The sequence below is a fragment of the Mesoplodon bidens genome, assembly GCF_964165515.1.
Source record: "Mesoplodon bidens genome assembly, chromosome: 2".
NCBI classification, from domain to species: Eukaryota; Metazoa; Chordata; class Mammalia; order Artiodactyla; family Ziphiidae; genus Mesoplodon; species Mesoplodon bidens.
Window position 1 is genome coordinate 73,122,621 of NC_138177.1, and position 26,699 is coordinate 73,149,319.

Here is a 26,699-nt window from a genome sequence, read left to right on the forward strand (position 1 = left end):
ATTGTGTCATGCAGAATAAAGATTTTGGTTTGTGGGTCAAGATTTAATATTTTTACTACTTTATCAAGAGCATTCTTAGATGATGCTGGCATAGTTCATTTCTACTAGTTTCATTCTAGTACAGTTTTGTGCCACTTGCCTTGATTCATGCTAAAACTAGTTTTACCCACCATTCTTCTACTCCATTAGTACAAATGTCAGCACAACAAAAATGCATATAATATCTTAGAGTGTTATTAAAATAGTTCTGACCTCTCGGATCCCTTGGGGTAAGCAGAGCACACTTTGAGAACTGCTGGTCTGGAGACCATGATAGGGCAAAAATCCAGATAACAAGGAAAAGTCTAAGTCCTGCAAGAAATGAGCAGTATAGTCCTTCACGAACAGAAAGATGCAGAGTAAAGAAATTGAAAGGACCTCTTTAAGGTAGAAAAGGGCTCTAAAATTGGCTTTAAAAAGTAGTAGTATTTGGGCTTCCCTGGTGGCGCAGTGGTTGAGAGTTCGCCTGCTAATGCAGGGGACACAGGTTCGTGCCCCGGTCTGGGAAGATCCCACATGCTGCGGAACGGCTGGGCCCATGAGCCATGACCGCTGAGCCTATGCGTCCGGAGCCTGTGCTCCGCAACGGGAGAGGCCACAACAATGAGAGGCCCGCGTACTGCAAAAAAAAAAAAAAAAAAAGTAGTAGTATTTCAATAGGTAGGAAAAAATGTTAACAGATCATAAATTTGCATGTAAATACTCTTGAGTTATTTAAATGCAGGTCTGCCTATTTTAGAAAACTCTTATACTTCTTTTTATAGTCAACCTTAGATTATGTACATAATGAAGGAGAAGAGATGACAGATGCTCTGGTTAATAATTTTAATGATTGAACAATTCTTAGTATTTAGTTTGCCTCATAATGACCTATTTTTGGTAGTAAATTTGCTATGCTAGTTGTTTTATATAAGCTACTATTAGAACATCATTAGCTTATACCACATGGTGCACAGTGGAAAAAAGTAGCTGAGCTTAAAAATTAGTGATGGAAAATTCATAAAGTTAAAAATTAGTCAGTGCATATTAAATCTTGTGGCTATTTGACCCATTGTATAAATTAGATATAGAAATTGATAGTATTTTTTTGTTTCAGGAAAATATCTAAGGCAAAAGCGAATTGATTTTCAGCTTCCCTATGACATCCTTTGGCAGTGGAAACATAATCAGGTATGAGCGTATCTTACCATGTTTCATTCATAAGTGGTAAACAGGGGAAAGGGGGGTGCAAGTCTTTTTCTCTGCCTCCTTGTTATGCTCTCATCTTAGGAAGTATAGAGAAGTGTCCCTGTGAATGTTAGAGACTAAGAAAAATGAATTTGCATCCGTATTTAATGTGACCTCTTTGCCTTTACTCATATTTCAAAATAGCATTAAGTTCCTGCTTCCTTAGGAAACCTGTTATTATTCTGGACTTTTATTTTGGTGGCAAAGATTCTGTTGTAAGAATCCTGTTTGATGCAGGTCTCAAGGGAATTTAGATGTACTGCCAGCAGCGCTAAGAAATTTCAGGCTTTATTTTTGTTGGCTCCTTCCCATCAGTCTGGAATTTATTTTTCACATATAAAAGAGAGTCTTCTACCAAAGGAAACAGGGAAAATATTTAACACTCTTGTACTTTTAAAAGATATTTAAATATATTGGGAACTAAAAATGGGAAGGTGCTGTTTTTCTCTCTTGCTTACCTAATTGAAAAGTTTCCCCCAGTTATTTTTATATTAAGCTAAAGCCCCCAGAATCCATATTGAGAACAACCATTGGGAAATCGTCATGCAAATGAGGTAAATAGGCTCCTGAGTTTTGCCACAATTCCACCAAAGTTTGACTTTGGAAAGCCAAAAGCAATGAACATTCCCATCTACATTCTCTTCTCTGGTGGCCTCTCTTGAATTCTAAGAGGATCAGTATGTTAGATATTTGTCTCAGAGAGTTCATAACAATGAAGGAGATAGTGTTTTGAATCTATACCGACTGAAAGATGATGGTGGGATTATTCTTATAGATTAGTACACTCTAGCTTAAACCAAGTTGCCTTTTTTTGGGGGGGCGGGGTACTGTCTTCTATGGCAAAACACTGACCGACTGACCTAATACATTTTCTTCCTAATGCATTCTTTATTGCAGTATGAGAGCACCATTATCCTGCCTGCCATCTCCCCTTTGTTCACTAAATTAATTGACTTAATTAAAACGTGAAATGTGTTTCCCTACAACACTCACGCTGAAAAAGCCAGGGTTCTCATATTTTTCATTTCATATACCTACGCAGGCCATCTAAACAAGCCCTGTGCAAGTTTTCCAGTCTTTTCATAGCGGCAAATACAATCTTAATTTATCCAAATGAAAAGCTTTGATCTGCAGTGTCATTTTCATTTAGTCTATCTAATAACTTGCTGAAGAAACATCTAACAAAAAATGCATTTTCTTTAAACTACTTGGTATTGCTTCCATTGAATCTAGTTCTCTCTTAAACCCGGATCTAGTAAGTCACCTTTTATTTCAGGGTAAAAAAGTGATCACACCAAGTTTCCCTCAAATTATCCAACCCAGAAAGTCTTGTAAATGTTTCCATATGAGCAGAGTACGTGGATAATTTCCTCTGTTTTTAGTGATTGATACTGTTTTCTGGCATTTGAAGTTGAATGCTATATCAAGATTTTTCTGTTTTTTCTTCTAGCTATACAAGAAACCAGATGTCCCACTATATAAAAAAATCCGTTCAAGTGAGTAACGTGGGAGCTATTTTTTCTGCCTCCATACAATCAGTGTTCTTAGCCTGGCACTTAAAAAATTATCCTATGTATTCACAAACTATTCTTTGCTGTCTTCTCTCAAGATGTCTACGTTGATGTCAAACCCCTTTCTGGTTATGAGGCTACCACTTGTAACTGTAAGAAACCGGATGATGACACCAAAAAGGGCTGTGTGGATGACTGCCTCAATAGGTACTGTACTAAACTGATTCTGTAAGCACAGGCTTTAAGGTCTGTAAGATACTTCATTTAGGAGAATTCCCTGGCGGTCCAGTGGTTAGGACTCTGTGCTTTCACTGCTGAGGGCCCAGGTTCAATCCCTGGTTGGGGGACTAAGATCCCACAAGCCATGTGGCATGTCCAGGAAAAAAAAAAGTCACTTCATTTAGAGGGAAAGGTTAAATAGGCTCTTTGATTTCCCCTCATGAAGTTGCACAAAGGTAGTATATAAAACCTAATTGTTGAGCTGTCTCAGTCTGCTTGGGCTTCTATAACAAAGTATCATAGACTTAAACAACAGAAATTTATTTCTCACAGTTCTGGAAGCTGTGAAGTCCAAGGGCAAATTACCAGCAGATTCAGTGTCTGATGAGGACCCACTTCCTAGCTTATAGACAGCTGCCTTCTCCCTGTGTGCTCACATGGCCTCTCCTCAGTGCATGCTCATAGTAGAGAGAGAGAGTTCTCTCTCTCTTCCTCTTCTTAGAAGGGCACCAATTCCATTAGGAGGTTCTCACCCTTCTGACCTAATATAAACCTATTTAACTCCCGAAGACCCTACTTCCAAATACTGTTGCCCTGGAGGCTAGGGCTTCAACTATGAATTTTGAGGGGACACATTCAGCCCATAACATGGGCTAAATAGAGTAACAGAAAACAGTATGATCTTGAGTCTTATGTCCTCAGGTTTAAATCCTCTTACTACTTAAGAGACCTGAGGAAAGTTCTTTAACCCCTCTAATAAAATTAATACCGTCTTTATGGAGGGGTTTGTGAGGATTATATGAAACAATGTTTACAATTCATTAAGCACAGTTCTAGAAACCTTCGTAGATCTCAGTATATGGTAGCCATAATGAGGGAGTAAAAGCAGGATGATGGCAGTGAAAGAGAAGAAAGTCACCATGATATATTTGGGCGGCGGGGGGGACTAGGTTGATAAACCATTAGCATATAGCAGATATACGCATGATGATTGAGTCAGTGATGCTAATGAGAGATGGTTATGCTATTGTCAGAGATAGAAAGTGTGGAATCTAACTGGTTTGGAGATAAAAATTATGATTTTGATTTGGGACCACCGAGTTTTAAATGACATTGAGATTTCAAAATGGAAATGTCTAATTGAGACAAAGGAGTAGAGATAGAATTTGTTGGTTTTAGTAACATAAGCATATTTATAGCAAAAAAAGAATTAATGAAATTCCCATCAATGCTCCTTGTTCTAGATAGCTTTCCTAGAAAAAGACAGCTGCTTTCCCAGTCTCCATCTCTAGTCAGCTGTCCTGCGGGCTGAGAGAATCAGCGTTTCTGCTTTAGCGTGCCAGTTGTGGAATTCTCCCTTACGTACATCACTGTAAATTCACATCTTGTCATTGTACATACATACAGTTGTACATAGTAGTAATAGCTTGGTGTTATAGATAGCTGATTTTTTTCACTCACAAATATTTTATATATGCACGTTTATGTATCATTGTGATCCAAAAGCTCATCCTTTTTAGGTTAGTATGTCACAGTTTGCCTTCTTCAGTTGTTCGTTATTCAAGTTATTTTTAATGTTTTGCTATTAAAAATGGCACTACTATGAAACTCTTTGTGTAGATTCCTTTTGTTTTTAACCCTTAGAGTGTATTCTCAAAAGAAGAAATACCTGTACAAACTATAAGGACATATATATAATTCTTACTGTATACTATCCAATAGCTGTCATGAAATATTGAGTTAATTTTTGGTATCACCACCAATATATAAATATATTTATTTCCCCGTAGTCCCATCGCCTTTAGTTATTAACATCTAACTTTATTTCTAGTGCTTTAGTATTTTGTTGGTTTAATATTTTAGAGTATCATATGTCCTTAAAGTTGTTTAAATGTGCATCTCTTTAGATGCTAACATTTCTGCGCTTGTTTGTATATTTTATTGTCTGAAATTAACTATAATATAGCTGCCTCATTGCTTATTTTCTCTCTTTCTCACAATAGTCCAAGGAGGTAGGTGATAGTTTTACATTGTACAGATGAAGGAACCTAGATTTTGGATGGTAAATTGCTCCACATTACATAAGACAAGTGACAGAGACAGAATTTGAACCCACATGTGTTTGATTCAAAAGTCATGTTCTTTCCAGTGTACCACACTGCTTATTGTATATGTATTGATAGTCTTTTAATCTCTTAAAAATTGAATTTTACCTTTACATAATAACATTGGTTGCCTTATATCATTTAGTATGGGTGTCACATTTATCCTTCCCATTATGTTGTCATTGTTCCAAAAAAACCCAAAACTTACCCCTAAATAAGAAATAGGGCTTCCCTGGTGGTGCAGTGATTGAGTCCGCCTGCCAATGCAGGGGACACGGGTTTGTGCCCCGGTCCGGGAAGATCCCACATGCCACGGAGCGGCTGGGTCCATGAGCCATGGCCACTGAGCCTGCGCGTCTGGAGCCTGTGCTCCGCAACGGGAGAGTCCACAACAGTGAGAGGCCTGCGTATGGCAAAAAAATAAAAATAAAAAAGAAACACTCAGCACAGTATTGCCAACTTTGTGTCATGAGAACATGAGCACTACATCATCATGCATCTAATGAATGTGATTACTGTATAATAACTAAGAAAAATTCAAATATGTTATTCAGTGGGTGCTTCCTTATATATTTAAAAGTAACCCTCATAAAGATTCAGTTAAATGGAGCTATCTAAAATGTAGGGTGGCTTTGTCTTACCTGTCTTTGTATTCAGAGTTCTGTAAATATTTAAGGGGGTGGGGGAGTTAAAGGATTGGCAGAATGCACTTTCGCATCCATGCGAGACTCATATGTAGAATTGTACTTACTTGTAAGTAGCCCAGGGAACACTTGATTCAGGACTATATTTTTTTTAATTTTTATTTATTTATTTATTTTTGGTTGCATTGGGTCTTCGTTGCTGAGCGCGGATTTTCTCTAGTTGCATCAAGCCGGGACTACGTTGCGGTGCGCGTTCTTCTCATTGCAGTGGCTTCTCTTGTTGCGAAGCACGGGCTCTAGGCGCACGGGCTTCAGTAGTTGTGGCACATGGGCTCAGTAGTTGTGGCTCGAGGGCTCTAGAGTGCAGGCTCAGTAATTGTGGCGCACGGGCTTAGTTGCTCCACGACATGTGGGATCTTCCCAGACCAGGGAATCGAACCCATGTCCCCTGCATTGGCAGGCGGATTCTTAACCACTGCACCACCAGGGAAGTCCCAGGACTATTTTTAAAACAAATAATGAGGTTTTACAATTACTTCAAATAAAGACTTTAAACACTTGTTCTCCTTTCTTGCAAACAATTTCTAGGAATCACCAACACTGTTTATAAATACTACAGATCTTCCTTGGTGGATATTTGTTTCTGTACACCATCCATATCAAACCCATTGCTGCTCCAGAACATTCCTCTTTCCCTAGAACAGAGTCTTGTCATTCATTTCAAGCTATTTTTTAATGCTGTACCCATTTGCTCATAGCACATACAGAGCCCACTCCTTCAGCTCTCCAAAAGGACAGACATGGTGTGTAACAAAACTGAATACTTAGGGGAAGATAAATGTATATTACCTGGTGAGACTTATGCCACCATTGGTGATTACTTTCGGAGTTCACAGGCCCTAAACTAAACATCAGGGCCCCTGTCTAACTCCCTAGTAGAGTCTATCTATAATACTTCGTCGACAGCAGTTCACTTCCACTTGCCCACCAATGGGAATCTCTAGGGGCCTTCACCTTTTGCTCTAGAAGAACCCTGGTTCCTCAAATTCTTGCTCCTAAAAAGTCGGGATGGAATGATCCTCTCCCCCGCCTCCAAGGCTTACTCCTTCCTGACCTAGCATGATTCATAGTAGGAAAATTCATTTCATTTAAGTGAAAACACATTTCCATTTACAGGAATGGTCTGACCTCCATAGCTAGTGAAGTCAATCACATTAGTACATTTCTCAATGATTGTTTAATCTTAAATCTTACCATGTAAGAGAAAGAGCAATCAGATGACCTATATTTAGAGGGGGGAAATATTCTCTAATTTTTCAAGGGCATTATGACTACAGGTAACGGCAATTTACATTGCTAAATCGAAGTCTTACCATCTTAGTTTGCAGCATCTACTTTCAGATTTTGGTAACTTTATAGTTTTGTTTTCCAGACAATGAATAGAAGAAACATGTTTTACTTTTTATACAGTTAAAGGGCTTATCTTGGTCATTTATCAAAAGAAACAGAATAGGACTTCCCTGGTGGTGCAGTGGTTAAGAATCGCCTGCCAATGCAGGGGACACAGGTTCGAGCCATGGTCCAGGAAGATCCCACAGTCTGTGGAGCAACTAAGCCTGTGCACCACAACTACTGAGCCTATGCTCTAGAGCCCGGAGCAACCAAGCCTGTGTGCCACAACTACTGAGCCTACGCTCTAGAGCCCATGAGCCACAGTACTGAGCCCATGTGCCACAGTTACTGAAGCTCGCGCACCTAGAGCCCATGCTCCACAACAAGAGAAGCCACTGCAATGAGAAGCCCAAGCACCACAACGAAGAGCAGCAGCAAAGACCAAACGCAGCAAAAACTAAATTAATTAATTATTTTTAAAAGCTATGAAAATGAATAAGCCTTCTGAAGAAAAGAGGAGCAATGAATATGCCATGGAAAGTAGAGAGGAGAAAAGGATTCCCGTTTAAGAAAAAGACAGGAATTGTTATTGTAAAGGTGGGAAGTCCGTTACCATAAAAGATCAACAAAGCCCAAAATAGGAGGACAGTTCTAGGAGGGGTGTTCGTCAGTATCCGTGCAGCAAAGAAATAAGCAAAACAAAGAATAACTGTGGTGAATTTGACAGTAAGGCAGTGTCTTTACAAGTTAAGCTGATTGTCTTAAATTTTTTTAAATATATTTTTATTCTTCTTTTATTTATTTGTTTGTTTATTTATTATGGCTGTGTTGGGTCCTCATTGCCGCATGTGAGCTTTCTCTAGTTGTGGCGAGGGGGGCTACTCTTCATTGCTGTGCACGGGCTTCTCATCGCGGTGGCTTCTCGTTGTGGAGCACGGGCTGTAAGCTCGCGGGCTTCAGTAGTTGTGGCATGCCGTCTCAGTCGTTGTGGCTCGCAGGCTCTAGAGCACAGGCTCAGTAGTTGTGGCACATGGGCTTAGCTGCTCCACAGCATGTGGGATCTTCCTGGACCAGGGCTTGAACCCGTGTCCCCTGCATTGGCAGGCGGATTCTTAACCACTGAGCCACTAGGGAACTCCCTGATTGTCTTAAATTGAATAATAGTCCAGTGGATACTTCCTCTGCTTACTTCTCATTTATGTGATTTGACACTGTGGGCTGTTTGCCCTTTAGATAAAGATAATATTTTTTAAAATAAATTTATTTGTTCTATTTTTATTTATTTTGGCTGCGTTGGGTCTTTGTTGCCGCACGCAGGCTTTCTCTAGTTGCAGTGAGCAGGGGCTATTCTTCGTTGCGGTGCGCGGGCTCTTCATTGCGGTGGCTTCTCTTGTTGTGGAGCACAGGCTCTAGGTGCGTGGGCTTCAGTAGTTGTGGCTCACAGGCTCTAGAGCGCAGGCTCAGTAGTTGTGGCACACGGGCTTAGTTGCTCCGCAGCATGTGGGATCTCCCCAGACCAGGGCTCGAACCGGTGTCCCCTGCATTGGCAGGTGGATTCTTAACCACTGAGCCACCAGGGAAGCCCAAGATAATAATATCTTTTTGAAGAATAAATCAAACGACTCTGTAAGTACTTTAAATTTTTATTTATTTATTTACTTATGGCTGTGTTGGGTCTTCGTTTGTGTGCGTGGGCCTTCTCTAGTTGTGGCAAGCAGGGGCCATTTTTCATTGTGGTGCGCTGGCCTCTCACTATCGCGGCCTCTGTTGTTGCAGAGCACAGGCTCCAGACGCGTAGGCTCAGTAATTGTGGCTCACGGGCCCAGTTGCTCCACGGCATGTCGGATCTTCCCAGACCAGGGCTCGAACCCGTGTCCCCTGCATTGGCAGGCAGATTCTCAACCACTGTGCCACCAGGGAAGCCCCTGTAAGCACTTTAAATTGTAAACTGTGGGCTTCCCTGGTGGCACAATGGTTAAGAATCTGCCTGCCAATGCAGGATACACGGGTTCGATCCCTGGTCTGGGAAGATCCCACGTGCCACGGAACAACTAAGCCCACGAGCCACAACTACTGAGCCTGTGTGCCACAACTACTGAAGCTCACGCACCTAGAGCCCATGCTCCGCAACAAGAGAGGCCCACACACCTCAACGAAGAGTAGCCCCTGCTCACTGCAACTAGAGAAAACCCACTCACAGCAACGAAGACCCAAAGCAGCCAAAGATACATAAATAAATAAATAAAAAATTTTTTAATTAGGAAAAAAAAATCCGCCTGCCAATGCAGGGGACACGGGTTCTAGCCCTGGTCCAGGAAGATCCCACATGCACCACAACTACTGAGCCTGTGCTCTAGAGCCCATGAGCCACAACTACTGAGCCCACATGCTACAACTGCTGAAGCCCGTGTGCTTAAGAGCCCATGCTCCGCAACAAAGAGAAGCCAATGCAATGAGAAGCCTGCGCACCGCAATGAAAAGTAGCCCCCGCTTGCCACAACTAGAGAAAGCCTGTGCACAGCAACAAACACCCAACACAACCAAAAATAAATAAATAAATTTATTAAAAAATAAAATGGTTATGATGATAAATGTTATAGTAAATTTTATGTGTATTTTACCACATTTTTAAAAACTGTAAATGACTATGAGCTACTTCAAAACAATAGTGCAATGTAATCATCAAATTATTAATTCCTCTATGGGTTACAGTTCATATATTCTTAGCCCAGAACTAAATATGATAGTGTTTACCCAGGATGCTGAGTGGACAATTAACTCATTAATTTATAAGAAGCATCAGTGTTTGCAACTTGACTTGGAAATTTTCAGTATTATTTTTGAACTTAGACATTATTACCTTGTTAACTTTGTTAACCAATCTAACCTTATTAAAATAAAAATTAATTTTATGGATTCATTTTTTAAATTCCTATGTAAAAAATGGGTTCGTGAAGGTTATGTATAGTGTTAACTGACATACAATTATTCCTTTTCTTTCTAGAATGATCTTTGCTGAGTGTTCCCCCAACACTTGCCCCTGTGGTGAGCAGTGCTGTAACCAGAGGATACAGAGGCATGAGTGGGTGCAATGTCTAGAACGATTTCGAGCTGAGGAAAAAGGTTGGGGAATCAGAACCAAAGAACCCCTAAAAGCTGGGCAGTTCATCATTGAATACCTAGGGGAGGTTGTCAGCGAACAGGAGTTCAGGTACAGTGATAAATGATACTCCAGTAAAATGGCAAAGTTAACGGATTAGTATGGAAAATGAAATATTTGAAATTTACTTTCAACTTAATCATTAATTGACTTTCAATCATTTCTCTCCTCTTTAGGAATAGGATGATTGAGCAGTATCATAATCACAGTGACCACTATTGTCTGAACCTGGATAGTGGGATGGTGATTGACAGTTACCGCATGGGAAATGAGGCCCGATTCATCAACCACAGCTGTGACCCAAATTGTGAAATGCAGAAATGGTAAGAAAGCAGGGGAAGGTGAAGACAAGACTCCAACAGAGCAGAAAGCTTTGAGGACATCCAGAGATTGATCTTTCCACAATTTTAGTCAACAAAGCAGCTCAGGCAATTCCCTATTATACCAGATCCTCCAGGTAGAGAGTAAGCTCGTACTATTTCTCCACACTTCATCGTAACTACTCACTCCCAGAAGAATGTAATATTTATTTGTGTGTGTGTGTGTGTGATAATACCTAATATTTATTGACTGCTTACTATGCACCAAGCACTGTGTTACATGGTTCTTCTCACATCTATGCATTTAGCATATTTATCACATCCTCACTGGATTTGTCACAATGAGAAATAAAAATAAAAGTAATAGATTAGAATCTAATTGAGAATAAAAAAATGCATCTAAAAAATAGTTCAGAAAAGATAACATGATAGGAAAGGATTCTAAGAAGATGATAGAGTAGGAAGCACAAGGAATCTATCTCCCTTTAGACAATTGCACTAGCAGAATCTGTTTGATAAAACTCTTTTGGACCTCTGGGGTCTGTTGAAGTCTTGTAACGTCCAGGGGAAGTTTTAGATGGTCAGTTGTGGATCATGTCCGTCAATTTGAGGTGTTAGCACAGTAGCAGCTACTCCTCCCTACCCACAGCTACATGGCAGGCAGCTGTGCAAGTGTTCCTGAAATATCTTGCATACAGCTTGCAGACGCTAGGGTGGATAAAAAGGACCCTTTTCTCCAAATATTAGGTACCTATGCTCTGATTGCTTCTTACCACAGAGGTGCAAAGAAGCAGGCAGCTACTGTGTACCTCCACCATTGTTGCAAGTCCCTCTCCCTCCAGCTAAAGTGACTCCCAGGAGATTTTAAGGGTGCCCTCTTTTCGCCACCTTCATTTTTTGCTTTTCCCCTTTTGGGACAGAAATTAAAGACTAAGATGTTCAAAAACAACTGCATATATGAGGGGAAATAGACAGTGACTGCCCATATCCAACGAAAGGATTGGAAAAGACATAAGACACTAAGTTTACACCTGAGGCTGATCCTTGGCACAGAGACAACCTACAGCAATCAAAATAACAAAAAACAGCAAACTGGACGGAGAATCTTTAATTTCCAGAGTTACCACATTATTCGACTCAAATGTCCAGTGTTCAACAAAAAAAATCACAAGGAATACAAAGACACAAGAAAGTATTGTCCATTCAAAGCAAAAAAATAATTCAGTAGAATCTGAACCTAAAACGGACTTAATGGCAGATACATTAGACAAAGACTTTTAAACAGCTGCCCTAATCATGCTCAAAGAACTAAAGGAAACTGTCATGAAAAAAACTTTCTTTCATGAGAAAGTCGTGAAAATGATGTTGGAACAAAATGGAAATATCAGTAAAGAGATAGAAAGCCTAAAAAGAAACCAAAAAGGAATTCTGGAGCTGAAAAGTACAGTAATTGAAATGAAAAACTCACTAGATGGATTCAAAGGCAGGTTTGAGCAGGCAGAAGAAAGAAACAGTGAACTTGAAGATGAGGACAATGTAAATTATAAAGCCTGAGGAATAAGAAAAAGATTGAAGAAAAGAGAGCCCTAGGGCTTCCCTGGTGGCGCAGTGGTTAAGAATCTGCCTGCCAATGCAAGGGACATAGGTTTGAACCCTGGCCTGGGAAGATCCCATATGCCGTGGAGCAACTAAGCCCATGCGCCACAACTACTGAGCCTGAGCTCTAGAGACCGCAAGCCACAACTACTGAAGCCCGCATGCCTAGAGCCCGTGCTCCGCAACAAGAGAAGCCACAACAATGAGAAGCCCACGCACAGCAATGAAGACCCAAATAAATAAATAAATAAATAAATAAATAAATAAATAAAATTTAAAATCCCCAATAAATAAATAAATAATTTAAAAAAAAAAGAGAGAGAGCCCTAAGTGACCCGTGGGACACCATCAAGCAGAACAACCATATTCATTGTGGATGTTCCAGACGGATAAGACAAATACAAAGAGGCAGAGAGAATATTTAAAGAAATAATGGTTGAAAATTTCCAAAATTTCCTGAAAGATGTGAATATAAATATCCAGGAAGCTTCCCAAACTCCAAGTAAGATGAACTCAAAGAGACACATACCAAGACACGTTATAATCAGACTTTCAGAAGACAAAGAGCAAATCTTGGAAGCAGCACGAGACAAGCAAATCATAACATACAGTAGATCCTCAATAAGAAAGTTTGCAGATTCCTTATCAGAAATTTTGGAGGCCAGAAGACAGTGGGCTGGTGTATGCAACGTGCTAAAAGGATTCCTGTATGTGGCAAAACTGTCCTTCAAAAGTGAGGAAGAAATCAAAACATTCCCAAATAAAAGATGAGGGAATTCTTGAGTACTAGACCTACCCTGCAGAAATGCTCAAGGGTCTCCTGCAAGTTGAAGTGAAAGGACACTAGACAGTACTTCATGCCATATGGATAAATAAAAAATCTTAATAAAGGTAAACACGTGGGCAATTATAAAAGCTAGAATTGTTGTTACAGTGGTTTGTAACTGTACTTTTTGTTTTCTACATAATTTAGGAGACTAATGCATTTAAAGGAATTATTAGTTTATTTTTTTGTGCACACAGTTATAAAGATTAACTTTGTGATACTGAAAGGAGTAGAAAGAGAGCTGTAAAGGAGCAGAGTTTTTATATGTTAATTGAAGTTAAGCTGCTATAAAATTATAGTGTTATAACTTCAGAATGTTCAGTGTAATCCTCATGATAACCACAAATGCAATAGCTACAGACGTGTACAAAAGGAAATTAAGAAGGAATTTAAACACTTCACTCCAAAAAATTAAATACTATAGAAAACAGGAATTCAGGCAATGAGGGACAAAAAGCTATAGGGCATATTGAAAACAAATTGCACAATGACAGAGGAAACTCCCTCCTTATCAATAATTAATTTAAAGGCAAATAGATTAAACTCTGCAGAAGAGAATGGGATTCAACATCATTTATAATAAAAACACTCAGCAAAGTGGGTAAAGGAATGTACCTCAACATAATCAAGGCCATATATGACAAGCCAGCAGGTGGAAGTTTGAAAGCTTTTCCTTTAAGATCAAGAAGAAAACAACGATGCCCACTACTACCACCTCTCTTCAACATAATACTGCAAGTCCTACCCAGAGCAGTTAGGCAAGAAAAAATAAATAAAAGGCATCCAGTTAAAAAAGAAGAAGTAAAACTGTCTCTATTTGCAGATGACATAATATTATATATAGAAAACTCTAAAGACTCCACCAAAAAACTTATAAAACTTATAAATGAATTCAGTAAAGTTGCAGGAGACAAAATCAAATATAAAAATTAGTTGCAGGGACTCCCCTGGTGGTTCAGTGGCTAAGACTCCATGTTCCCAATGCAGGGGGCCTGGGTTCAGTCCCTGGTTGGGGAACTAGACCCCACATGCCACAACTGAGTTCACATGCTGTGACTAACAATCCTGCATGCCGCAACTAAAGACCCCATATGCTGCCGACTAAAGATCCCACATGCCACAACTAAAGATCCCGCATGCTGCAACTAAGACCCAGCGCAGCCAAATTAAATAAATAAAATTAAAATAAATGAATAGTTAATAAAATAAAATGCATATTTTTTAAAAAATAAGTTGCATTTCCATACGCTAATAACTATCAAAAAAATTTTTAAATCCTGTATGCAATAGCATCAAAAAGAATAAAATACCTAAGAATAAATTTAACCAAGGAGGTGAAAGCCCTGTACACTGACAACTGTAAGATACTGATGAGAGAACTTACAGAAGTCACAAATAAATGAAAAGATATTCTGTGCTCATGGATTTGAAGAGTTAATATTGTTTAAATGTCCATACTACCCAAAGCATCCTACCATTTCAGTGCAATAAAAATTAAATTCCAATGGCATTTTTCACAGAAATAGAACACATAATCCTAAAATTTTTGTGGAACCACAAAAGGCCTCAAATAGTCAAAGCAGTCTTGAGAAAGAAGAACAAAGTTGAAGGCATCACACTTTCTGATTTCAAACTATATTACAAAGATGTAGTAATCTAAACAGTATGATATTGGCAGAAAAAACAGATTCATAGATGAATGGAACAGAATAGAGAGCCCAGAAATAAACCCATGCATGTATGGCCAATTTATTATAGAGGAGCCAAGAATATACAATGGGGAAAGGGCAGTCTCTTCAATAAAGGGTGTGGATAAACTGGATAGCCACATGCAAATAACGAAGCTGGACCACTGTCTTTCAGCATACACAGAAATCAACTTAAAGACTTGAATGTAAGACCTAAAACCATAAAACTCCTAGAAGAAAACAGAGGGTAAGCTCCTTGACGTCAGTCCTGGCAATGATATTTTTTTGGTTTTAACACCAGGAGGAAGGCACTAAAAGCAGAAATGAACAAGTGAGACTAGTCAAACTAAAATGTTCCTATACAGCAGTGAAAACCATAAACAAAATGAAAAGACAACCTACAGAATGGGAGAAAATATTTGCAAAACTGATAAGGGGTTAATCTTCAAAGTATATTAGGAAATCATACAAGTCAGTTGCAAAAAAATTCCAATTAAATATAGGCAGAGAATCTGAATATATGTCTTTTTTTATTCAATATTTATTTATTTATTTGGCTACACCAGGTCTTAGTTGCAGCAGGCAGGATCTTTAGTTGCGGCAGGCAAACTCTTACTTGCAGCATGTGGGATCTAGTTCCCTGACCAGGAATCGAACCTGGGCTCCCTGCATTGGGAATGTGGAGTCTTAGCCACTGGGCCATCAGGAAAGTCCCTGAATATATATCTTTTTAAAGAAGACATACAGGTGGCTAACAGGTACATAAAAAGGTGCTTAATGTCACTAATCATCAGGAAAATGCAGGTCAAAACCACTATCACCTCACGCCCATTAGAATGGCTATTATCAAACAGACAAGAAGTAGGAAGTGAAAAAAAGGGAACCCTTGTGCACTGTTGGTGGGAATGTAAATTGGTGCGGCCACTACCAAAAACTGGAGGTTCCTCGGAAATTTAAAAATAGAACTGCCATACAGTCCAGCAATTCCATTTCTGGGTATTTATCTGAAGGAAGTGAAAACACTAACTCAAAAAGATATCTGGGGCTTCCCTGGTGGCGCAGTGGTTGAGAGTCCGCCTGCCAATGCAGGGGACACGGGTTCGTGTCCCGGTCTGGGAAGATCCCACATGCCGCGGAGCGGCTAGGCCCGTGAGCCATGGCTGTTGAGCCTGCGTGTCCGGAGCCTGTGCTCCGCAACGGGAGAGGCCACAACAGTGAGAGGCCCGCGTAACGCAAAAAAAAAAAAAAAAAAAGATATCTGTACTCCCATGTTCATTGCATGATTATTTACAGTAGCTAAGACATGGAAACAACCTAAGTATCCATCAGTGGATGAATGGATAAAGCAAATGTGTATATCTACAATGGAATATTATTCAGCCATAAAAATGAAGGAAATACTGCCATTTGCAACAACATGAATGGGCCTTGAGGGCATTATGCTAAATGAGAGATCAAACAGGAAGACTAGTACCACATGACCTCACTCATGTGCAGAATCTTAAAAAAAACAACAACTGTTAGATACAAATTGGTGGTTGCCAGAGTTAGGGGTTTGGAGGCTTGGAAAAATGGGTGAAGGTGGTCCAAATAAAATAAGACATGAGGTTGTAATGTGCAGCATGGTGGCTATAGTTAATAATAATACATTGTATAGTTGAAGCTTGCTAAAGAGTGAATTTTTTTTATATATATAAATTTATTTTATTTATTTTTATTTTATTTTATTTTCGGCTGCGTTGGGTCTTCGTTGCTGCGCTCGGTCTTTTCTCTGGTTGCGGTGAGCAGGGGCCACTCTTCGTTGCGGTGCATGGGCTTCTCATTCCGGTGGCTTCTCTTGTTGTGGAGCACGGGCTCTAGGCATGTGGGCTTCAGTAGTTGTGGCCCATGGGCTCTAGAGCACAGGCTCAGTAGTTGTGGCACACGGGCTTTGTTGCTCCACGGCATGTGGGATCTTCCCGGACCAGGGCTCGAACCCGTGTCCCCTGCATTGGCAGGCGGATTCTTAACCACTGCGCCCCCAGGGAAGCCCAAGAGAGTGAATCTTAAAGAGCTCATCACAAGAAAATAATTTGATACCATGTGTGATGATGGATGTTAACTAGACTCATTGTGGTGATCATTTTGCAATATATACGTATAATGAATCATTATGTTATACCTGAAACTAATATAACATTATATGTCAACTGTACCTCAATTTTTAAAAAAGATTGGCAGAATAGATTAAAAACACATGATTCGGGCTTCCTTGGTGGCACAGTGGTTGAGAGTCTGCCTGCCAGTGAAGGGGACACGGGTTCGTGCCCCAGTCCGGGAGGATCCCACATGCCGCAGAGTGACTGGGCCCGTGAGCCATGGCCGCTGAGCCTGCGCATCCGGAGCCTGTGCTCCGCAATGGGAGAGGTCACAGCAGTGAGAGGCCCGCATACCGCAAAAAAACAAAAAAAACCACATGATCCAACTATATACTGTGTATAAGAGACTCAACTGACATCCAAAGACACAAACAGGTTGAAAGTGAAAGTATGGGAAAAGATATTCCATGTAAATAGTAACCAAAAGAGCAGGAATGGCTAAAATAGACTTTAAACCCAAAAAGGTTACAAGAGACAAAGAAGGACATGTGTTTTTTAGAAAGCTCCGGCAAGAAGATACAAAAACTGTAAGCATTTACACACATAATGACAGAACCTCAAAATATATGTAGCAAAAACTGACAGAACTGAAGGGAGAAATAAACAATTCTGCAATAATAATTGGAGACTTCAATACCCCACTCAGTAATGAATACAACAAACAGAAAGATGATAAGTAAGGAACAGAGGACTTAGCACAATAAACCAACTAGATCTAAAAGATATTACAAACTACTCCACCCAACAACAACAGCATTTACATTCTTCTCAAGTGCACATGGGACATTTTCCAGGGTAGACTATATGTTAGGCACAAATTAAGTATCAGTAGATTTTTTTTCTTTTTTGGGGTACGCGGACCTCTCACTGTTGTGCCCTCTTCCGCTGTGGAGCACAAGCTCTGGACACACAGGCTCAGCGGCCATAGCCCACGGGCCCAGCCGCTCCGCGGCATGTGGGATCCTCCGGGACCGGGGCACAAACCCGTGTCCCCTGCATCGGCTGGTGGACTCTCAACCACTGCGCCACCAGGGAAACCCAAGTCTCAATAGATTTTAAAAGCCAGATATCATAGAAAGTATCTTTTCTGTCCACAATGGATGAAGTTGGAAATCAGTAACATAAAGGAAACTGGAAATTTTATGAAACTGGAAATTCACACACCAGTTAGAAAAGAGATCACAAAGGAAATTAGAAAATACTTAGATATGAATGAAAATGATAACACAACATACCAAAACTTATAGAATGCAGCAGTAGCTAAGTAGGAAATTTATAGCTATAAATGCTTACATTAAAAATCAAGAAAGAGGGCTTCCCTGGTGGCGCAGTGGTTGAGAGTCCACCTGCTGATGCAGGGGACATGGGTTCGTGCCCCAGTCTGGGAAGATCCCACATGCCACGGAGCGGCTGGGCCCGTGAGCCATGGCCGCTGAGCCTGTGCATCCAGAGCCTGTGCTTCGCAACGGGAGAGGCCACAACAGTGAGAGGCCCGCATACCACAAAAAAAAAAAAAAAAAAAAAAAAAATCAAGAAAGAGCTCAAATCAGCAACCTAACTTTACAACTTAATGACCTAGAAAAAGAACAAACTACACCTAAAGTTAACAAAAGGAAGGAAATAATGTAGAGCAGAGATAAATGAAATGGAGAATAGAAAAACAATAGAGAAAATCAGTGAAACCAAAAGTTGGTTCTTCAAAAAGATTAGCATAGTCAACAAACGTTGGGACTTCCCTGGTGGTGCAGTGGTTAAGAATCTGCCTGTCAATGCAGGGGACACGGGTTTGAGCCCTGGGCTGGGAAGATCCCACATGCCATGGAGCAGCTAAGCCCATGCACCACAACTACTGAGCCTGTGCTCGAGAGCGCGCAAGCCACAACTACTGAAGCCCGTGCACTGCAATGAAGAGTAGCCCCCATTCGCCGCAACTAGAGAAAGCCCACGCACAGCAACAAAGACCCAACGCAGCCAAAAATTAATTAATTAAAAAGAGAATCCACCTTATAATGCAGGAGATGCAGGTTGGGGAACTAAGCTCCCATGTGCCACAGCGAAGACCATGTGTGTTGCAACTAAGACCCAACTCAACCAAAAAAATAAAAGAAACAAGAAAGAAAATAAATTTTTTTTTAAAAAAAGCTAGATGGACAAAGAAAAAAGCACCCAAATTACTAAACTCAGAAATGAAATGAGGGACTTCCCTGATGGTGCAGTGGGTAAGACTCCGTGCTCCCAGTGCAGAGGGCCTGGGTTCTATCCCTGGTCAGGGAACTGGATCCCGCATGCTGCAACTGAAAGATCCCACATGCTGCAACTAGGACACAGAGCAGCCAAATAAATAAATAAATGTTTTTTTTAAAAAGAGATGAAAGTGGGGACATTACTACCAATTCTGCAGAAATGAAAAAGATTATAAGAGAGTACTATGAACAGATGTACACCAAAAAATTGGATAATCTTGTTGAAATGGACAAATTTCTAGAAACACAAAACCTACTAAGACTAAATCATGAAGAAATAAAAAATCTGAATAGACCTATAACTAGTAAGGATATTGAATCAGTAATCAGAAATCTCCCAACAAAGAAAAGCCCTTGACTTGATGGTTTTACTGGTAAATTCTACCAATTTAATACCAACCCATCTCAAACTTTTCCAAAAAATTGAAGAGAAGGAAACACCTCCTTACTCACTGTATGAAGCCAGCATAACCCTAATACCAAAGCTTGGTGAAGACCCTACAAGAAAACTAGATACCAATACCTCTTATGAACATTGATGCAAAAGTCCTCAACAAAATACTAGCAAACAGAATTCAACAGCGTACTAAAAGGATTATGCACAATAACCAGGTGGGATTTAATCCTGGAAGGCAAAGATGGTTCAGCATGTGAAAATTGATCAGTGTGATACACTACATCAATAAAATGAAGGGGAAAAGAAATCACATGGTCATCTCAATTGATGTAGAGAAAGCATTTGACAAAATTCAACACCCTTTTATGATAAATGTACTCAACAAGGGCTTCCCTGGTGGCACAGTGCTTAAGAATCCACCTGCCAGTTCAGGGGACACAGGATCGAGCCCTGGTCCAGGAACATTGCACATGCCACAGAGAAACTGTGTGCCACGACTACTGAGTCTGTGCTCTAGAGCCCACGCACCACAACTACTGACGCCCGCATGCCTAGAGCTCGTGCTCCACAACAAGAGAAGCCACCACATTGAGAAGCCCACACGCCGCAACGAAGAGTAACCCCCATTCACTGCAACTAGAGAAAGCCAATGCACAGCAACAAAGACCCAACACAGCCAAAAATAAATATAAATGAAATAAATAAATTTTTTAAAGTACTCAGGAATAGAAGGACTACCTGAACATAATAAAAGCCACATATGAAAACCCACAGCAAACATAATACTCAATGGTGAAAGACTGAAAGCTTTTCCTCTATGATCAGGGAGAAGACAAGGATGCCCACTTTCCTCACTTCTATTCAAAATAATATTGGAAGTTCTAGCCAGAAAAATTAGACAAAGATATAAAAGGCATCCAAATTGGAAAAGAAGAATAAAATTTTCTCTATTTGTATATTGTACGGTCTCTTGCAGTTGCGTTTCTGTATACAGTGGGCAATCTGAAAAGGAAATTACAAAACCAGTTCCATTTGCAGTATCATGAAAAAGAATGAAGTACTTAGGAATTAACTTAATGAGTTGAAAGAATTGTACAATGAAAGCTATAAAACATTGCTAAAAGAAATTAAAGATATAAATGAATGGTAACACATCCCATGTTCATAGATTAGAAGATTTAATATTGCTAAAATGTCAGTACTGCCCAAAGTGATCTACAGGTTCAATGCAATCCCTATCAGAATCCCAAAGACTTCTTTTTTTTTTCAGAAGTAGAAAACCCATCTTAAAATTCATATAGAATCTCAAGGGACCCCCCCCAAATAACCAAAACAATCCTAAAAAAGAACAAAACTGGAGGACTCACACTTTTTTATTCCAAAACTTACTACAAAGTTATAGTAATCAAAGCAGTATGGTATAGGCATAAGACAGACACATAGACCCATGAAACAGAGTAGAGAACCTTGAAATAAACCTTCACATATTTGGTCAAATGATTGTTTTTACAAGTGTGCCAACACCATTCAATGGAAAAGGGATATAGTCTTTTCAGCAAATGGTGCTAGGAAAACTGAATATCCACATGCAAAAGTATGAAGTTGGTCCCTTACCAAACACCGTATACAAAAATTAATTCAAATCAGTCAAGGACCTAAATGTAAGACCTAAACCAATAAAAGTTGAAGAAGAAAACATAGAACAAAAGTTTCACAGCAGTGGACTTGGCAGTAATTTCTTGGATATGACACCAAAGGCACAGGTAACCAAAGGAAAAATAGACAAATTGGACTTCATAAAAAATTTTAAATCAAAAGACACTATTCCAGGCTTCCCTTGTGGCGCAGTGGTTAAGAATCCACCTGCCAGTGCAGGAGACACAGTTTCGAGCCCTGGTCCAGGAAGATCCCACATGCCGTGGAGCAGCTAAGCCCGTGCACCACAGCTACTGAGCCTGAGCTCTAGAGCCCACAAGCCACAACTACTGAGCCCGTGTGCCTAGAGCCCATGCTCTGCAACAAGAGAAGCCACCGCAATGAGAAGCCCACGCACCGCAATGAAGAGTAGCCCCCGCTCACCCCAACTAGAGAAAAGCCCGCACGCAACAACGAAGACCCAACACAGCCATAAATAAATAAATAAATTTATTTTTTATAAAAAGAAGACACTATTCCCAGAGTAAAAAGGCAACCCACAGAATGGGAGAAAATACTTGCAAGTCATATATCTTATAAGGTATTAATGTCCAGAATATATAGAGAACCCCTGAAACTCAACAACAAAAGGACAGCCCAATTCAGAATGGACAAAGGACTTGAATATACATTTCTCCAAAGATTGTACAAATGGCCAATAAGCAAATAAAAAGATGCTCAACATCACTAATCATTAAGGAAATGCAAATCAAAACTATGAGATACCACTTCACACCCTCAGAATGGCTACCGTGAAAATAACAGAAAACAATAAATGTTGACGAAGATGTGGAGAAAGAGGAACCCTTTTGCTCTCTTGGGAATCTAAAAATGGTATAGCCACAGTGGAAAAGGGTAAGGAGGTTCCTCAAAAAATTAAAAATAAAATTACCCTATGATCCAGCAATTCAGCTTCTGAGTATATACCCAAAAGAATTGAATGCAGGTTCTCAGAGAGATATTTGCACCCCCATATTTTAATTTTTATTTATTTTTGGCTGGGTCGGTCTTAGTTGCAGCACATGGGATCTCTTGTTGCGGCACGCAGGCTCTTCATTGTGGTGCACAAGCGTCTCTCTAGCGGCACGTGGGCTCCAGAGTGTGTGGCTCTGTAGTTGCAGCACGCAGGCTCTTCAGTTGTGGTGCATGGGCTTAGTTGCCCTGTGACATGTGGGGATCTTAGTTCCCTGACCAGGGATCATACTTGTGTCCCCTGCATTGGAAAGCAGATTCTCAACCACTGGACCACCAGGGAATTCCTTTTTAAAATATATATATATATATATATATTTATTTGTTTGTTTGTTTGTTGTTTATTTAGGCTGCTGACCAGGGATCAAACCTGCATCCCCTGCATTGGAAGGCAGATTCTCAACCACTGGACCACCAGGGAACTCCTTTTTTAAAAAGAAATATTTATTTATTTATTTATTTATTTATTTAGGCTACACCGGGTCTTAGTTGCAGCATGTGGGATCTTCGTTGTGGCATATTTAGTTGCAGCATGTGGGATCTTAGTTGCAGCATGCATGTGGGATCTAGTTCCCTGACCAGTGATTGAACCTGCACCCCCTGCATTGGGAGTGCAGAGTCTTACCCACTGGACTACCAGGGTAGTCTCTGCACCCCCATATTTAATTAACATTATTCATACTAGCTAAAATATGGAGGCAACCCAGGTGTCCATAATAGATGAAGGGATAAGGAAAATGTGGTTTTTACATACAATGGAATTATTATTCATCCTTTAAAAGGAAGTTTTGCAGTGTGCTACAACATGGATGAACCTTGAGGACATTATGCTAAGTGAAATAATCCAGTCACAAAATGAAATATACTACTGTATGATTCCACTTACATGAGATACTTACGAGTAGTCAAAATCATAGAGACAGTAGAATGGTGGTTGTACGGGGCTGAAGGAAAGAGGGGTTGGGACTTATTGTTTAATAGGTATAGAGTTTCAGTTTTACAAGATGAAAAGAGTTACGGGATTGTATGGTGGAGATAACTACACAACAATGTGGATGTTCTCTTTTTTTTTTTTGGCCATACTACACGTGGCATGTGGGATCTTAGTTTCCCGACCAGGGATTAAACACACACCCCCTGCAATGGAAGCGCAGAATCTTGACCACTGGCCCACCGGGGAAGTACAATGTGGATGTTCTTAATACCACTAAACTGTACATTTTTTAATGGTTAAGATTATAAACTTTGTTACATGTGTTTTAACATAGTTAAAGAAAAATAGAATAATATGAACAACTTTCTATAAGGATGTCCACTATCACCACTTCTGTTTCATTTCATGAAACATTAGTCACCTAGGAATAGATTTAATGAAAGTTTTTAGACCTCTATACTGAAAACCACCAAACATTATTGGGAAAAAGGACAATTAATGGAGAAATATGCCATATTTATGGGTTAGAAATCTCAATATTTTTGAGATGTCAGATCTTACCAACTTGATCTATAAATTCAAATCCAATCAAAATCCAATTTTTATGGAAATTGACTGGCTGATTCTGAAACATATATCTAATTGCAAAAGACCTAAAAAGGTAAGATAATCCTGAAGAAAAAATTTAAGGACTTAAGCTACCAATTTCAAGACTTACTGTAAAGATACACTAATTAAAACAGTACATACTTGCTTGAGCTAGATTAATAGACAAATGGAATAGAATACAGAGTCTGGGCAAAGACCCATAAATGTACTGTCACCTGATTTTATGACTAAGGTTTCACTGTGAATCAGTGAGAAAAGGATGGGGACTTCCCTGGTGGTTCAGTGGTTAAGAACCCGCCTTCCAATGCAGGGGACATGGGTTCGATCCCTGGTCAGGGAACTAAGATCCCGCATGCTGCAAGGGCACCTAAGCCCACGTACCACAGCTGCTGAGCCCGTGCACTCGGGAGCCTGTGCACCACAACTAGAGAACCCACATGCTGCAATTACTGAGCCAGTGCGCCACAACTATTGAGCCCACACACTCTGGAGCCCATGTGCCACAACTAGAGAGAAGCCCGCGTGCTGCAATGAAAGTTCCCACATGCCACAACGAAGATCCCACCTGCTGCAACTAAGACCCGACACAGCCAAATAAATAAATTTTTTTTTAAATGAGGAAAAGGATGATTTTTTAATAAGTGGTGCTGAGTCAGTACGCTCCTACGTTAGTCCACACACACAAATTAATCTAAGATGAATCTTAGACCTGAATATCACCATTGAAACAATCACCTTTCTAGATGGAAAAATGGGAGAATATTTTTTATTGATTTTTTATTGAAGGATAGTTGAATTACCTATACACTGCTGTACAGCAAAGTGACTCAGTTATACATATATATACATTATTTTTCATATTCTTTTGTTATGGTTTATGACAGGGTATTGAATATAGTTCCCTGTGCTGTACAGTAGGACCTCATTGTTTATCCATTCTATATATACCAGTTTGCATCTCCTAATCCCAAACTCCCAGTCCAACCCTCTTCAATCAACTCCCTTACCCCTTGGCAACCATCAGTCTATTCTCTGTGTCCCTGACTCTGTTTCTTAGATAGGTTCATTTGTGTCATATTTTAGATTCCACATATAAGTGATATATGGTATTTGTCTTTATCTTTCTGACTTACTTCACTTAGTATGATAATCTCTAGTTGCATCCACGTTGCTGCAAATGGCATTATTTCATTCTTTTTTATGGCTGAGTAGTATTCCATTGCATATATGTACCACATCTTCTTTATCCATTCATCTGCCAGTGGACATTGTCAGTGGACATTTAGGTTGTTTCCATGTCTTGGCCATTGTTAATAGTGCTGCTATGAACATAGGGGTATATATATATCTTTTTCTTTTTTTTTTTTTTTGGCTGTGTTGGGTCTTTGTTGCGCACAGGCTTTCTCTAGTTGCGGCGAGTGGGGGCTACTCTTCGTTAAGGTGTGCAGGCTTCTCATTGCAGTGGCTTCTCTTGGGGCGGAGCAGGGCTCTAGGTGTGTAGGCTTCAGTAGTTGTGGCACACGGGCTTAGTTGCTCCGCAGCATGTGAGGTCTTCCTGGACCAGGGCTTGAACCCGTGTCCCCGAATTGGCAGGCAGATTCTCAACCACTGCGCCACTAGGGAAGTCCTTAATCCCCTGATTTTTAATGCAACTTAATTGCTATATGACTGTGAACAAACTCTGTAATATACAAATACCTCATGTATAAATAGGGATTATAATACCTATCTCATAAGGTTGTTCTGAGAATTAAGGAGATAACCTGTTATGATTGGGACACAGTGGTTAAGACTTTGAAGCCAGCCTGCCTTAATTTGAAACTTGATTCCCCCAGTTGTTAGCTGTGTGACTTTGGGCAAATTTCTTACATTCACTGTTCATCAGCTTCTTCATTTAGAAAATGGGGGTTATAATACTACCTTTTTAAATATAGTTGTTAGGAGGACTAAATAATTTATAACTAATATAACAAGCACTCTGAAAGACAAATATAAGACATGACACCATAAAACTCCTCAAAGAGAATGTGGGCAAAACATTCTCTGACATAAATTGTAGCAATGTTTTCTTAGGTCAGTCTCTCAAGGCAATAGAAGTAAAAGCAAAAATAAACAAATGGGACCTAATCAGACTTACAAGTTTTTGCACAGCAAAGGAAACCATAAACAAAATGAAAAGATAAACTACAGATTGGGAGAAAATATTTGCAAACGATGCAGCCAACAAGGGCTTTGTTTCCAAAATATACACACAGCTCATACAACTCAGTAACAAAAAAACAACCCAATCAAAAAATGGGCAGAAGACCTAAATAGACATTTCTCCAAAGAAGACATACAGATGGCCAATAGGCATATGAAAAGATGCTCAATATTGCTAATTATTAGAGAAATGCAAATCAAAACTACAACAAGGTATCACCTCACACCAGTCAGAATGGCCATCATTAAAAAGTCTACCAATAACAAATGCTGGACAGGGTGTGGCGAAAGGGGAACCCTCTTATCTTACACTGTTGGTAGGAATGTAAATTGATGCAGCCACTGTGGAAAACGGTATGGAGGTTCCTTAAAAAACTAGGTGTGATCCGGCAATCCCACTCCTGGGCATATATCTGGAAAAAACACTAATTCAAAGATGCATGCACCTTAATGTTCATAACAGCACTATTTATAGTAGCCAAGACATGGAAGCCACCTAAGTGTCCATCAAGAAATGAATGGATAAAGAATATGTGGGGTATATATATACACTACTCAGACATAAAAAAAGAATGAAATAATGCCATTTACAGCAACATGGATGGTCCTAGAGATTATCATACTAAGTGAAGTAAGTCAGAAAGAGAAAGACAAATACCATATGATATCACTTATATGTGGAATCTAAAATGTACAAATGAACTTATTTACAAAATAGAAACAGACTCACAAACATAGAAAAACTTATGGTTTCCAAAGGGGAAAGGGGGTGGGGGAGGGAT

General features: G+C 39.8%; 1 protein-coding gene across 6 annotated transcripts in view; it reads left to right on the forward strand.

The window, feature by feature from the left end:
- Positions 1 to 26,699, forward strand: part of ASH1L (ASH1 like histone lysine methyltransferase) — a 218,158-nt gene that overhangs the window by 170,406 nt on the left and 21,053 nt on the right. For all 6 annotated transcript variants that reach the window (XM_081219400.1, XM_081219399.1, XM_081219401.1 and 3 more), the window contains 5 exons: positions 1,136 to 1,209; positions 2,717 to 2,762; positions 2,876 to 2,984; positions 10,142 to 10,348; positions 10,474 to 10,620. In XM_081219400.1, coding sequence (XP_081075526.1) covers positions 1,136 to 1,209; positions 2,717 to 2,762; positions 2,876 to 2,984; positions 10,142 to 10,348; positions 10,474 to 10,620 — 583 coding nt within the window. The remainder of the gene's footprint in view (positions 1 to 1,135; positions 1,210 to 2,716; positions 2,763 to 2,875; positions 2,985 to 10,141; positions 10,349 to 10,473; positions 10,621 to 26,699) is intronic.